The 14,537-nt window shown below is 56.6% G+C and overlaps 2 protein-coding genes across 2 annotated transcripts; both read right to left on the bottom strand.

Moving 5' to 3' along the window:
* Positions 1–5,970: 5,970 nt before the first annotated feature.
* Positions 5,971–7,719, bottom strand: LOC115603721 (mid1-interacting protein 1-B-like). The gene is made up of 2 exons (XM_030475879.1): positions 7,053–7,719; positions 5,971–6,290 (listed from the first exon to the last, which is right to left on the bottom strand). The coding sequence occupies exon 1, from the start codon at positions 7,465–7,467 to the stop codon at positions 7,075–7,077; it is 393 nt and encodes a 130-aa protein (XP_030331739.1). The 5' UTR covers positions 7,468–7,719; the 3' UTR covers positions 5,971–6,290; positions 7,053–7,074.
* Positions 7,720–11,484: 3,765 nt separating this feature from the next.
* On the bottom strand, positions 11,485–12,613 carry LOC115603717 (thyroid hormone-inducible hepatic protein-like). The gene is made up of 2 exons (XM_030475877.1): positions 12,101–12,613; positions 11,485–11,824 (listed from the first exon to the last, which is right to left on the bottom strand). Exon 1 carries the CDS (start codon positions 12,515–12,517, stop codon positions 12,119–12,121), a length of 399 nt encoding a protein of 132 aa, XP_030331737.1. The 5' UTR covers positions 12,518–12,613; the 3' UTR covers positions 11,485–11,824; positions 12,101–12,118.
* Between the last annotated feature and the right edge of the window lie 1,924 nt (positions 12,614–14,537).

The raw sequence follows: 14,537 nt of genomic DNA, 5'->3' as shown, positions 1-14,537 counted from the left end.
TGACTAAGAGCCAAATCATCCCTCCCAAAGGAGGCCCAGAGCACCTTTGAGGAGCCCCGCAGTGTGTGTCTGTGTGGTCATCTCTGCCTCCTGAACCCGTTGTATCAAAACCAGTAAACACTTTCACAGCTTTTTGGCCTCCATGTAATGCTGTTTTAAAGCACAGTTTATCCCAAACCCTCTCATTGATCCCATTTCCCAACACAAGAGGGACTGAACCTGCTTGAAGGAGTCCAGAGGAGGCCCTGGAGCTGCTGCGAGGGCTGGAGCAGCTCTGCTCTGGAGCCAGGCTGAGAGAGCTGGGCTGGGACAGCCTGGAGAAGAGAAGGCTCCTGAAGGGGAGACCTTAGAGCAGCTCCAGTGCCTAAAGGGGCTCCAGGAAAGCTGGAGAGGGGCTTTGGACAAGGGCCTGTAGGGACAGGCCAAGGGGAATGGCTTTAACCTGCCAGAGGGGAGATTGAGATGAGCTCTGAGGCAGAAGCTCTTCCCTGTGAGGGTGCTGAGGCGCTGGCACAGACTTTTCCCAGAGAAGCTGTGGCTGCCCCATCCCTGGCAGTGTTCAAGGCCAGGTTGGACACAGGGGCTTGGAGCAACCTGCTCTAGTGGAAGGTGTCCCTGCCTGTGGCAGGAGGTTGGGACTGGATGAGCTTTAAGGTCCTTTGCAACCCAAATAATTCTATGTTTCCAAGTTCTGGGTCTTTAGTTCCTGCAAATCCCATTCTTTTTGCTGGTTGCTTCAGAAAATATCCTGGATATAACTGGCAGAGGTGGAGTTCTCCTCCTCCAGCACATCTTCACTGCTGGAGGTGATAACTTTTCCTTCTGCAGCTGCACAACTGGATAGATGGGTGGACCATCACCTTGCTGCTCACACAAGCTTTTCACAAGGGAAGCGTGAAGCGAAGAGGTTGCCTTGTTCAAAAGCTCATCTGGAAGGATTCCCCAAACCAGGATCAAGGGTGGCTGATGGTGTTTAAGCCCAAACAATGCCACAGCACAGATCCTTACCACTTCTCAAAAGGAATAGTTGTTAGTTGATATCCACAACACTTCTCTACTGCTAAACCAACCACAGCCATTCCTTCAGTCTGAGGAACATGCTGCTCTGGTTCCCCCACTCTTTTACTCCTTTCTAGGCCACTTTTGCTGGCACATTATGGGTCAAAGAATCAGCCTGAAAGTCTGTGAAGTATTTTGGCTGGAAGTCACCATGTATGTGAGAAGTCTGATTGTTATTATTTGTGCTGCTCCTGGGACTTTTTAATCTCACCAACTGCATGACCTGCTTTAAGATGACAGTTTTCAGTCCTGCTATACAAATTACTCCCAGTTGGACTTTTCCCCCCTCCTTTTCAAGAAGGATTTGACTTAAACTACCAAATTCATCTCATCTCAAAAGAGACTTTAGGAAGAACTTCTCACAGCCCAAACCATTGACATATCACTGCCTGCCCTGGGGATTTGGTGCCTTTTTCTTTAGGTGGTCACTCTGGGTTGCTAGGACCACACATCTAACCTGTTTGGTGTCCCAGCTTCACTGGGCAGGCACCCAGCTCTGCATCAAACCCCTCTGTGCCTGCACTAAGTGGAAACAGTCACTCTTGCAGTTTGTCAGTCTCTTTCTACCCCATGGTCAAAGCTGTGCTGAGGAAATCAGTGGTGAAGGAGCAGCAAAAGTAGGATCAAGGTTTTGGAGAGGACCAGAGGAAGCAGCTCCAACAAGGCTCTGAGCGGTCCATGCTGCTGGTAACAGCTAGCTGTGGCTGGTTTGAATTTCATTCTTCCCTTGAGAAGGAAGGAAGAAGCCAACACCATGAAAGTCTCCATAGACTCGGGCAATGGGGTCCTAGAATTCCCACAACCAGCAGCTCCATTGTAGCTGCTGCTCCACACCCCCTGGAGGGGTCTTGGCCACCGTGGTGCTGTTTCAGGGAGGTTAGCTGGGTTTCTCCCTTTGGGGAATGGGATTTGATTTGTATTAAGCTCGGATTTCCACACAGGATCTCTGTTGGGTTTTATGTTTGTTACCAGTTGGCCTGGATCCCTGAAAACCCTCATCCTTTGGGCCTTTTAAAGCTGTATCTGATGCACTGATGGTCTGTTGGGGATCCACCTGGTTGAGCAGAGAGCTCTGAGGATGTCTGCAGAAGAGATCAAACAGGATCAGCAAGGCCTTGTCCTCAAAGGGGAGGCTGCTGAGACCTATTGGAGAGGTCATGGAGCCGTGAGTAGGACAAGGAAGAAGAACCAGTTAGATCTTCATTCCTCTCCTTCATTCGTACACTGTGATGCTTCAAGCCTTCTGCTTATTCTGCTTGGGGTAACTGTTGTTTCTCATATTCCTTTTGTAGACACTTCAAAAGTAGATTTCCTTCTGACCACAGTTGGTTTTTGAATGGAAGAGGGATAATTCCAGGAGTGTTAAGCTCTCTCAGGCAGGGACCATCCTCTCACTGTCCTTGCATGAAAGGATTAGCCTGTGCCTGGATCTTGTACAAGCAACCACAACGTGAATCATAAGAATAATCCTACTAATGCTGAGAACTTGGTGTCTGCCAAAGAATGAAGAACTTGACAACGGCTTTGTGGGGAATAAATATGAAACTTGTCTAAATATGTACATAACAATGAACTGGAATGTTTCTGTGCTGGGACATACAGCAGTTTGGAAAACAGTATTATCTATAAAAGTATTTATAACAGATTTATTTCTTTAACACATTGACTTGTCAGCTTCTGTTTCAGAGAATTAGGTCAACAACATTCAGACTTCAATTTTATGCCCCAGTTCAAGTGAATACGCTAAATCCAAGGGGAAAAAATAAAGAATAAAGAATTATGTGCTTCAAACAGGGAGAGAAATGAAAAGTTTGGATGTGGGAAAGCAGCTGGGAGCAGCTTCTGTTTGTCTTTCTCCTCTCATTCCCTATTCTCCAGTATCTAAGTTTCTCAAGGGGATAAAGCCCTTTGGCTCTGGTCCATTTGTGTGGAGCACGGAGGTGGCAATCCATAGCTGATCTGACCCTTCACATTGTATTACAGCCACTACTGTTATCACTGCTGGGAGTGATGATAAATCAACGAAGGAGCACCTAGAGAAAGTGATTCCCAAAGCTATGGAGGGTGGGGAGGTGGGACCGTGTGAACCTCATGGAGTTCAACCAGGCCAAGTGCAAGGTCCTGCCCCTGGGTCGGGGCAATCCCAGCGCAAACACAGGCTGGGGGAGACTGGATGGAGCAGCCTGAGGAGAAGGACTTGGGGGTGTTGGGTGAGGAGAAGCTCCCCATGACCCGGCTTCAGTGTGTGCTTGAGCCCAGAACCCCTCCATGTGCTGGGCTGCACCCCCAGAGCGTGAGCAGCAGGTCAGGGAGGGGATCCTGCCCCTCTGCTGCGCTCTGGGGAGACCCCCCCTGCAGTCCTGATCCAGCTCTGGGGCAACAGCACAAGAGGGACGTGGAGCTGCTGGAGTGAGGCCAGAGGAGGCCCCGGAGCTGCTGCGAGGGCTGGAGCAGCTCTGCTCTGGAGCCAGGCTGAGAGAGCTGGGCTGGGGCAGCCTGGAGAAGAGAAGGCTCCCGAAGGGGAGCCCTTAGAGCAGCTCCAGTGCCTAAAGGGGCTCCAGGAAAGCTGGAGAGGGGCTTTGGACAAGGGCCTGTAGGGACAGGCCAAGGGGAATGGCTTTAACCTGCCAGAGGGGACATTGAGATGAGCTCTGAGGCAGAAGTTCTTCCCAGCCTGCCCAATCTGTGAGCATTTCACTGTAAAGCAAAGCCACCAGCAGTTTGCTTTAGCTCTGCTCAGGAATTGCACCAGTGCCGCTGGGCTGGTGGCTCTGCAGACCAGGAGCCACTCCTAAACCAAACAGCCATGAGCTATGCAAACACCATCCACATTCCTGCCTGCTGCCTTCCAGCCGTTTGCCAGCTCCACCTTTAAGCACCTTTAAGGCTGGTGGCTTGTACTCAGCTCCGAGCTGGCTTTGGACAGGCCCCAGGACACCAGCAGAAGCCAAGGGAGCAAAATGCCTCCTGGCCAAGCAAGTCATGCACCATCCCAAATGAATAAATAGGGGGAGCAGATTTAACCGCTCATATTGCCATTGGTTAAAACAACCAAGAAGCTCATCAGTGCCCATATTCCCAAGAAACCAAATTATTCTCCTTATCCTCATGTCCATTGACTTCCTTCCTGTGTCTATATCATGTTCAGCTTAGATTGTAGGCTTTCCTGGAGCAAGAAGCCAAACTAGATACAACAGCACACTCTTCTTGTCCATCTTTCTCTATGTTCTTTCCCTTCCTGAGCTCTCTCCCAGCTCTTGATGTGCCACATGGATTTTGTGAGGCAGAGCTGAGTGTACTGGTGTCACTATTCCCAGTCTCCTGCCACACAGCAGTCCTACTGAAGGTGTTGGTGTGGGTCCATTCTGCTGGTGACTCCCTCTTGAGGGACACTGGGTTGTCCAAGTTGAGTCCAAGTTCAGGCTGATGCTGTCTCTAGCCAGAAAAAGGATGATCTGCAGAAACGAGGATCATTTCAGTGTAGTCTACAGAGGTTGGCAGCTCAACCGGTGGGTTTATGCTTGGTCTTGCTGTTGAGACTAGAATCCACTTCTCCCCTGCTGGTGGTAGGAGAAGAGAAGCTGGGCTGGTCATGGAAAAGCAAGGCTGAGAGGGAAGACCATTTGCTGCCAGTGAGATGGACAGAAATAAGGAGGGAAAGAGAAGTCAGACTTTGGCTGCGTATCTCTGGATGTGGTGGAGGATGCTTTGAAGCCAGGATGCATTTCAGTGTGAAATGGTGCAATAATTTCTCTCTGTAATTCTCTGTGATATCAGAATTTCACTGAGATAAAAGCAAGGGATGGAGTCCCTGCTTTGCTTTTCTTTACAGAGCTATGGAGCTTCAAAGTGCTGCTGAGCAACCAGGGCCCCCCTAAAGGGGTTAACATGAACATAAACCCATGATCAAGGCGTGAGGTGCCTCCAAATGATGGGAACAAACAAAGGAACCATCTGCAGAACATTTGCTCATTTTAGACTGATTCTTTTAAAGCTGCTGTGTGTCTGATTTCAGTCTGAAGGATGTTATTTCACTCTTGTGATACAGCAGATTCAGACAGCATGTGCAGCAGCACACACAGCACAGCTGTAGCCTGGTCACAATCCTTCTCTCACCACAGATGCTCAGAGATCTCCAGTTTCTTTAACCAGAAGTGCAAAGCTGATGGAGGGGCAGTGTTTGCTCAGCCAGTGCAGCATTGTTTCAACAGCTGACTTTGCTTTCAAATGGCCTGGACAGGCAAGGAGACACCTCCCTCTAGTGCCCAGCTCTGCAAGACATCTCCATGGTGGTGTATCTGAGAGGGAAGGAGTCACTTGGAGGTGGGACCCAGCCTGTGCTGAGGGCTCCAACCTCCCTTCAAAGGGTTTATAGCCCCTGCCCACCCACCCAGCGAGGGCTTTGCCCCTGCTCCCCACAGCTCACAGGGATTGAAGGCAAGTGAAGCCCTTCCCAGCTGAGCATCCCCAACTCTTCTGCCCCCAGCTCTGCAGGGCCATGTCCAAGCAAGGAGGAGGCAGAATTTGCCCCTCTGGTGTTGCTGGGGTTCTGTGGCAGGTTGTCCACAGGGGCTGTGTGTGGTTAGGTGGAGATGGGTTGGATGAGCATGGGCCAAGGGAAGGGATGTGAAGGCACAGATTGGGTTGGGAAGCTGGGAAATTGAGGGTTGAGGATCAGGTTGGGATGCCAGCACCCAGCACAGAATGATGGGAAAATTCCACCAAGCACGGAGCCAGAAGGACACGGGAACATCCATCCCAACAAAAACCCAATTCCTACTCCCTGTTGGAGAAACCCAGCTCATCTCCCTGCACTGGAGCATGGTGGCCAAAGTCCCCTCATCCTCATGGGCTGGGGGACAGTAGCTCTATAGAAGTCACAGCTGGTAGGAAACACACAGGACACATTCGTACAAGGCTTTGCATTTTATTTACATTAACAAAGAGACCGGATGGGGAGGGTTAGAGAAGAAAAGCATCACTTCCAAGTTACAGATGCCTCCTACAAAGCAATAACACAAACACTCATTTCTGCCCTGCAGAATTCCCCCCCGGGACAGGGGTGAAGGAAGCAGCAAGGTTGCCAGCAGGATCGGCCACAGGGCAAGTCGGATGGTACAAGCAGCACCCAGTGGGTAGATGACCAAGCTCTGCACTGCTCATGAAGGATGTTCCTCATGGGACTTGGCGCAGGAGAGAAAGTGCCACTGGGCTGCAGACAACAGATCACCCTGTGGGGATAAGGAACATGGTTTGACCAGGACGTCCTCATTCCTGATGGGTTTCCTGCAAAAGAAGGGTTATCATTGTAAAGTCCCTGTTAATGTTCCATGTCTATGCTTTCCATTAAACTACAAGGACCTTCGGCCTTGGTGGGGCACAGGGATGTCTCCCCAAAGGGTCTCAGGGATGAAAGCCCCACCAGAACAGAGAATGGGTTTGCTATGGGAAGACAGAAGTGTCAGAGCTGTTTGCAGGTTGCGTGCCAAATTTAGACATTTGAAGACCTGGAAGTGCCAAATTCCTCTGAATTGGCAATTCAATTTTAGGACTCAATAGAATCCTAAAAATGACTCTGTTGCATTTTTCATGAGAGAAAAAATATAAGCTGGGTTATAAACTCAAGGCAGCTCCTTGAGTCCCAAGCTCAGGGTCCTCCAACTACCAACTACTCATCCCTTTTGTACCTGGGATCTTTTGTCTTAACCAGCAGCAGCCAGACATTGCCAGTGCTGCAAGCTGGGGAGTCTTGGGGGCAACATGGAGCTCACAAAGTGACCTTTATTCAGTGGCACATCTTGCACCACTGGGCAATTGAGAAAGACAAATCCAAGAGGGTATAACTATTGAGCAATGGAGTGCAGACTCAACTCCTGGGATTTGGGGGGTGTGATGCAAACATTGGAAAGCCACCCAGCTGACGGGGCAATAGGACAAAGTGTGTTACCCCTCAGCCACCTCCTCCTTGGCACTGCATCTCCCCAAGCTCTTACCTCACAGTGTAGGGGTGCAGGCTCAGGAGCTGGACTGATCATCCCCGAGGTTGATCTGCTCCAGGATCTCGCTGTACCTCCGCGTGAGGGCTTTGGTGTTTTTGGTCAGGTCTGTCAGAACCTGCTGCAAACCATTGACGTGATGGGAGAGCCGCTCCTCCAGGTTATTGTCTACACCCTCATCTAGGGATGTATCCGCATCGGTGCTGGTCGGGTTCTGGTCATTGACAGAGGCCAGGCCCTTCTCCACCATGGGCTTGATGGCCTTGAGGAGCTGGTAGCGCTCGTAGAGGTCCGTGTGGCCATTGGCATCCGGAGCCGCCCCGTCCTGCTGCTGCGGGAAGACCCCTCGGAGCAGGCTGGGGAACATCACCTCCTGCTCCATCTTCTGCGTGGCTGAGAAGTACTGCTCCATGGCCCCGCTCCCGGCTGCGGCAGCGCTGCTCCGGGCTCTGCTCCGCGCTCTGCTCCCCGGCCCCGCCGCGGCCTCTTTATGCGGTGCCGGGGCCCGGCCCCGCTCTGCCGCGCTCCGCTGCGGGCCCCGGGCCGGGCTGGGCGGCGTCGGGCTCGGCTCCAGCCCCGCTGGGGCTCGGCTGCGGCTGCCCCCGGCTCTGGGCAAGCTCCTGGAGCGGCCTCCCCGCGGCCTCCGCCCGAGCTGGACGCGGGTCCCGCTGCTGCCAGCGCCGGCCCGGCCCCTCCGTGCCCCGCTGCCAGGGCCCGGCACAGTGGGGACGGGTCGTGCCCGGGGCGGGCAGGACGCGGCAGCTCCGTGGGGATGCTCCTTATTTGGGGCAGGGCTGAGGAGGGGGCAGGAGAGCGAGGGATGGGTTTGTGAGGGGAAGGACAGTGCCCCGTGAGCCCTGCCCGGCCACACACCTCCTTCGGGGCTGCTCGGGGGGCTCTCGCAGCACGTCCTTGTCAAGAGGCCTTGAAAACAGCCCCTGCTGAGAGAAGAAGGGGATCAGGAGCTGGAGAGACTTGTCTGAGGGGAGTTTGCCCCACATGGTTGTGTCAAGGGGGAATTGAGCATCACCTGGATTAAATAGTGAGCAGGGAATTACAAAAGGGCCTTTGAAAGAAAGGAGTTGTGCTGAAGGGAAGCATGAAAGGTGCCAGCATGAGGGAGGGACATCAGAGGGGCAATGGCAGGGGGCAAAGCCTGCTGGGCACAGCCAAAGCAGCCCTGCGGCATCGCAGCCTGTGCTGGGTCTGGCCGAGCATCCTCCCCTCAGATGCCGTGAGCAGCAGGTCCTGGTGTGGCAGTGCGGGGGGCACCAGGCAGGGACAGAGGCAGAGGCAGCGCTGGAGAGGCTGGAAGCACCTCTGGAGAGGATCCAGTCCAACCCCTGATCCAGCAGGATCAGTGCTGGGACTGTGTCTGGTTGGGTTTTGGGTATCTCCAAGGATGGAGACGCCACCACTTCATGGGCAGCCTGTGGTGGGGTTTGACCCCCCTCACTGCAAGAAAACAGAAAGCTTTTTCGTAGGTTCCAATGGGATTTCCTGTCCTTCAGTTTGTGCCCAGCACCTCTTGTGCCATTGAGAAGAGTCTGGATCCCCCTTCTCCACATCCGCCTTCAGCTCTTTACACACATGGATGAGATCCCCCTGAGCCTCCTCCTCTCCAGCTCTCGCAGCCTCCCCTCATGTGGAAGATGCTCCAGCTCCTCCATCACCTTCATGGCTCCTCACTGGACTCTCTTCACTCTGTCCACGTCTCTCTTGTACTGGGGAGCCTCAACTGGAGCCAGCACCCGGCTGTGTCCCACCAGGGCTGTGCAGAGGGGCAGGATCCCTCCTTGCTGCTCCTCCCTGGAGCTGGTGGCTGTCTCTGCCCTGAGGACACCTTCGTGGCTCCTACAGCTTCATGGGACTGGTTAGAGCAGGATATTTGGACTTTCTGATTTAACATTTTGGGTCAAAACTGTGCTTTCTCTCTTGTCTCCTGCTGCTGAGCCTGTGTGCCAGGTCCCTGCTTCCTGCTCCCCTACATGTGTCTGCACAGACAGAACTGAACCGCTGCGATCCTGAGCTGCTCCAGCAATGGGAATGGGAAGTTCCTTCCTGGTGGTGGCCGCAGAGGGCCTGATGTGCCCCATGTGCCCTCGTCCTGCAGGGCCCAGCGCTGGGTTTGACAAGGACAAAGACCTTTCTGGTGAGCATCTCATGTCTCTTATCAGCCACGTCCATCGGTGGTGGCAGCAGCGGCCCCGCTGGGGCTTGATGCACCCCGGGGCAGCGTGATGCAACGTCCTGCAAGCGGAGCAGCCACCAGTGTCCTGGGAATGAGCAGGGTCGGGGCCGGCTGCCAGACACGGCTCAGAGGGACCCGGGGTGCTGGGGATTGCGAATGGTACAGAAGTGATCCCTGTGTCCGTCCAGCTCCTCGGGTCACCGACTGTTCTGGGTTCAGCTCGCATGTTCCACAGCTGCCTGACAGGAGGATGGAGCCAGGAGGGGGCTGGTCTCTGCTCCCAAGGAACAAGGGATGGGACAAGAGGAAACGGCCTCAAGCTGCCCCAGGGCAGGTTTAGATGGAGCTGAGGAACAATTCCTTCCCCAGAGGGTGCTCAGGCATTGGAACAGGCTGCCCAGGGCAGTGCTGGAGTCACCGTCCCTGCAAGTGTTCACACCCCGTGTAGCCGAGGCCTCAGTGCCATGGGTTAGTGGTGGCCTTGGCAGTGCTGGGGAATGGTTGGACTGGATGAGCTTAAAGGTCTTTTCCAACCTCGTTGATCTATGAGTCTATGATTCAATTGATCATGTTAATCTTATTCAGCACTTCCCCACATGTCCCAGTGTGATTTTTCCCTGAGGCACCACCAGCCTCTCCAGCTGCCCAAAGCAAAAGCCATTGCTGGAGGTGACCTCAGGCCTTCCTCCCTGTGACCAAGGTCTTCTCCAGAGCACACAGGTCCTGTCCCTCAGCTCCAGCCAGGTAGAGCACCACAGGGACATCACCTCCTCCGTGGTCCTCAGCTCACGAGGAACCAACATCCCTCCATTCCTCATGATTCAAGCCCTGCCTCTGCCATCAGCAAGGAGCTCCAAAGGCAGTTTGGAGCCTCCATGTCCACTTCTACCATTGTGTCCCAGATAGAGGTGTCATTGCAATGGGGACACCCTGGGTCTCTCCCAGTTTCCCTCCCTTGTTCCATTTTCTCTGGATGAGACAGGCTGCAACTTTTCCCAGGCTGAGGAAGGACATGGAGGGCAGATCTGCTCTGACATCCTCGCTCTGACTGGCAGGACTTGTGTTTGCCCATGTCCTGGGGGACGTGGTGCTCTGAAGCTGCTTTCATAGAAAACCAAGCCTTTTGGGTGAGGGTGAATTGAGATCCTTTGGGTCTCTGTGGCCACAGACCCGGTGTTTGGGCAAGACCCCCCTGACACACCATCCTCCTGGGGAGCACATCTCCAGCCACAGCTTGGGAGGGGGGAAAATGCCACCACACGCATCTCCAAGGGTGCCCATGTCATCCCCAGCACCTTCTGCTGCAGATCTCCCATGTCTCTGACTGCCCTGAACCCCCCCGGCCTGTCCTTGTCCTTGCTTGAACCTGACCAGGAGCCTTTCAGATATGGGTGGCTCTGGGTCTGTCCCCAGCAGCCTCCTCTGAGCCCCTGGCCCCTCTGTCACCCACTCGGCCACAGGTTGTTGGGGACCCCGTCCCTGCTGCCCGTGCTCAGGGAGGACAAGAAAAGCCAACGTGGCCTCAACATCCAGGGAGAATGGCCTGAACAAGGAGAGAGGAGATGGGAACCCAAAGCTTCGTGTCTGAATATGGGGCTGAGGGCTGGGGGCTGTTGCTTTCCACAGGCACCGAGACCTGCAGCTCCGCTGCCCTCAGGGACAGTCCCAGGCTCAGCCCCACTTGGGGCAGCTCCAGGGCAGGAATCCCTGATGGGCAGCAGAAAGGCCTGGGGAGCTGTGGGGCACGGGGAGCTGTGGGGCACGGGGAGCACCTGCGGTGGTGGGACACCCCTGGGGAGACCTTTGAAGAGGGCCCTGAATCTGCTGTCTTACCATAGCACAGGTTGATGCCCATATACTGTCTTTTATGTGCACAGCAGCAGGGTGCAAGAAGAAAGTTCTTGCTGGGTTCGTTGGGAATCACTGGCACAGGTTGCCCAGACAAGTGGTACGTTCCCCATCCCTGGAAGTGTTCCAGATCAGGTAGGATGGGATTTTGAACAACCTGGTCTACTGCACGATGTCTCTGCCTGGAGCAGGGGATTAGGAACTGAATGAGGTTTGAAATTCCCTCCCAACCCATCCTGTGACTCTGTGATTCTTTGTTTCTTCACATTCCCTATCACTGATGGCATGCGAACCCCCTCCCAGCTCAGACAGTGTCCCCCTGTCCCACACCAGGTCCCTCCCCGAAGGCTCCATGACAGTAAAGCACCAACACCATCACCACCAACAACAGCTTCTGAGGGCTCATTTTATTATCAAAGACAGGGAAAAGCCCCCCTGGAGTCCAGGAACCAGCTGGAAAAGGGCTCGGCAGCCGCAGGCACCGTCGGGGCTCGGGGCCACCGCTCGACATCGCCGCTTCGTGCTGCTCTTTGAAAATGAAGAGCAGGGCACGAGCCTGCGGCTCCTCATGGACCTGCAGCACCTCCAGAGGCTTCTTCCCATGAGGATGAGGCACCGTCTGGCTCTGGGGTGGCCGCAGCCGGGAGATCCGCTGCCACGAGCGGGGCTGGGGAAGAGCCGGGATGGGCACGGTGGGGACGTCCTCTCCTTCGTGCCACCAGCACCCGTCCTGCAACGGCAGCTCTGCTGAGCCCGAGACCATCCCAGGAGCTCCCTGGGACCAGCCCTGCCCCATGGGCCCTGAACCCCCCAGTCTCTGCACAGAGGGATGGGATGAGCCCCCTCCTTCGGCGGGGAGATGGGAACCTGCCAGCCCATGAGGGGACAGACCCCGTTCCCATGCGCTTCCCGGGAGCTCCCCACCCGGCGGTGCCGGGGACCCCTCCGTGGCCCTCGGCCCCCCCTGGCCCCGGTGCCCCCGGTCTCAGCATCCCGCAGCTCTTACCTGGTGGCCGGGGCAGGGTCACCAGCTGGGCTGCCCCTCGCTGGGGCTGATCTGCTCCAGGATCTGGCTGTACCTCCGCGTGAGGGCGTTGGTGTCCCTGGTGAGGTGGGTGAGGACCTGCTGCAGCCCGGCCAGGTGGTGGCACAGCCGCTGCTCCAGCCGCTCCTCCCCGCTGCCGGCGTCGTCCCAGGACGCGTCGGGGCTGGCGCTGGCCGGGCTCCGGTCGCTCCCGGAGGCCAGGCCCTTCTCCACCATGGGCTTGATGGCCTTGAGGAGCTGGTAGCGCTCGTAGAGGTCCGTGTGGCCATTGGCATCCGGAGCCGCCCCGTCCTGCTGCTGCGGGAAGACCCCTCGGAGCAGGCTGGGGAACATCACCTCCTGCTCCATCTTCTGCGTGGCTGAGAAGTACTGCTCCATGGCCCCGCTCCCGGCTGCGGCAGCGCTGCTCCGGGCTCTGCTCCGCGCTCTGCTCCCCGGCTCCGCCGCGGCCTCTTTATGCGGTGCCGGGGCCCGGCCCCGCTCTGCCGCGCTCCGCTGCGGGCCCCGGGGCTGTCACCTCTGCCCCTTCCCGCTGCCACGCGCCCGGGACGTGGGCACTGCGGGGACATTGAGCAACCCCGCTCCCGGCCGTGGGGCAGCGCCGGGGGTTGCAAAAGGGGTGGGTGACCCCGTGGCCTTGCCACAAATAGAACCATTGCCACACGCTGCAGGGACCCCTGGGCACAGCAATGCCGGGCACTGCCCCATCCTGGCCTCTGCTCTGCCATGGGGTTTGGGGGGGACGGCCCCGTCTGCACTCTATAGGCAGCTGTTCCGAGCCCCATCGTTCCCGCTGTCCCTACATGTGCCCACGCTGCCACCCGTCCTCTCCCCACCAGACCTGTCCCCACCACCCCTCCTGTCCCTTCCTGGGTGTCCCCAGCATCTCCGGGGTCCTGCCATGGGTCCCAGTGCTGCACCGAGCTGTGTGGGTGCTGCTGGCCCCATGTCGGTGCCAGCCAGGAGCTTGGCTTGTGGGCTTGTGGGCACTGCAGAGCTGCTTGGAGGTGCAGGGACATCACAGTGCTCCGGGGACAGAGGGACACAGGGGATGCTCTGCACCCCAGCTCCCTTCAGCACCATCCTCTCAAGCTGCCTGTAGTGCTCTTGGCAGCATGTTGGGGGGTAATTGGGGTTCGGCAGCCCCAGGTCACTCCCCAGCTCTCCATCCTTGTGACGTGCACCATTCCCAAACCCTCCCCGTGCTCTGGGACCCCATCAGCCAAAAGTGGGACCCCACATCCTGCTGGGAGCCGGGGGGAGCCGCTGCTGCCGGCAGCGATGGCAGGAGCAGGGGGAGAAGGGCCGGGGCTGGGTCCCAGCACAGCCACCGTGGGGCTGCAGCGTGGCTGGGGACAGGCTGAGCCTCAATGGGGCACCCAGCCCCAGGTTGGGGTCCAGGGGAGGCTGCTCAGGGCCATCAGTCTGCAATGATGAGTGAGGTTGTGCTGCCGCATGAGTCCTGTGCGTGTTCATGGGGACTCGGGATGGGGACATGGTGAGGAGCAAATGCCGTGATGGAAATCTCCCACAGACACGGCTCTGAGCCACCACTGCCCATGGGGAGCATGGACCATGCCAGCGCTGCTCCCAGTGCCCCCGTGGTGGGGCAGAGGCCACGGCTGGTGCAATGGCCACCGCTGTGGCAGTCAGCAAACATTGTTCTATTTGAGGAAACACTGCAGGGTCCCTTATCTCATCTGTAACCCTTGGTGGTGGCAGCTCTCCCACTGTCCCCACATGTCCCAGCCACTGGCACCTCCCGCTGTCAGATTCCCCCGTGGTACCACCAGGACTCCCAGGGAGAGGTGGATATGATGGGTTGGAGATGTCCCTGTGGGCTGAGGGACTTCATGTCCTGGGGAGTCGTGGCACCAAGCCCCCTCCTGCCCCTGGCAGGGCTGGCTGGGGTGGCTCTTGCCCGTGGGTCCCCAGAGGGAAGGACATGTCCCAGCAGAGGTATGACTGTCGCTAGTGGCTGCAGACCCATGTGTCCTCCATGAACTGCATGGTGAAGCTCCAGCCCCAGGGCAGATACAGCCCATCATGTCTGCCATGGCCACTCTGGGGGACACTATGGTGTCCTCTGCACCTCCAGGGAGCTCCATGGTGGCCCAGACACCCTGAGAGCACGGAGCTGGCAGTGCCTGCACACCTCAGTGTGGTGCTGGTCCCCATGGCAGGACACTCAGAATCCCTGGGAACAATCAAAAGGGGACAAGATGGGTGGTGGGGACAGGTATGGGGGCAGTGGGCAGGCAGCAGTGTGGGCAAGCAGCTGGGACATGTGGGGACAGTGGGAGAGCTGCCACCACCAAGGGTTACAGATGAGATAAGGGACCCTGCAGTGCTTCCACAAATAGAACAATGTTTGCTGACTGCCACAGCGGTGGCCATT

Source organism: Strigops habroptila, chromosome 2 (assembly GCF_004027225.2).
Source record: "Strigops habroptila isolate Jane chromosome 2, bStrHab1.2.pri, whole genome shotgun sequence".
Classification (NCBI taxonomy): domain Eukaryota; kingdom Metazoa; phylum Chordata; class Aves; order Psittaciformes; family Psittacidae; genus Strigops; species Strigops habroptila.
This window is presented reverse-complemented; position numbering and strand designations above follow the sequence as displayed.

What these genes read in the sequence shown, in the direction of transcription:
- LOC115603721 (XM_030475879.1), bottom strand. Translation starts at nt 7,467, where the DNA reads ATGGAGCAGTACTTCTCAGCCACGCAGAAGATGGAGCAGGAGGTGATG.
- LOC115603717 (XM_030475877.1), bottom strand. Translation starts at nt 12,517, where the DNA reads ATGGAGCAGTACTTCTCAGCCACGCAGAAGATGGAGCAGGAGGTGATG.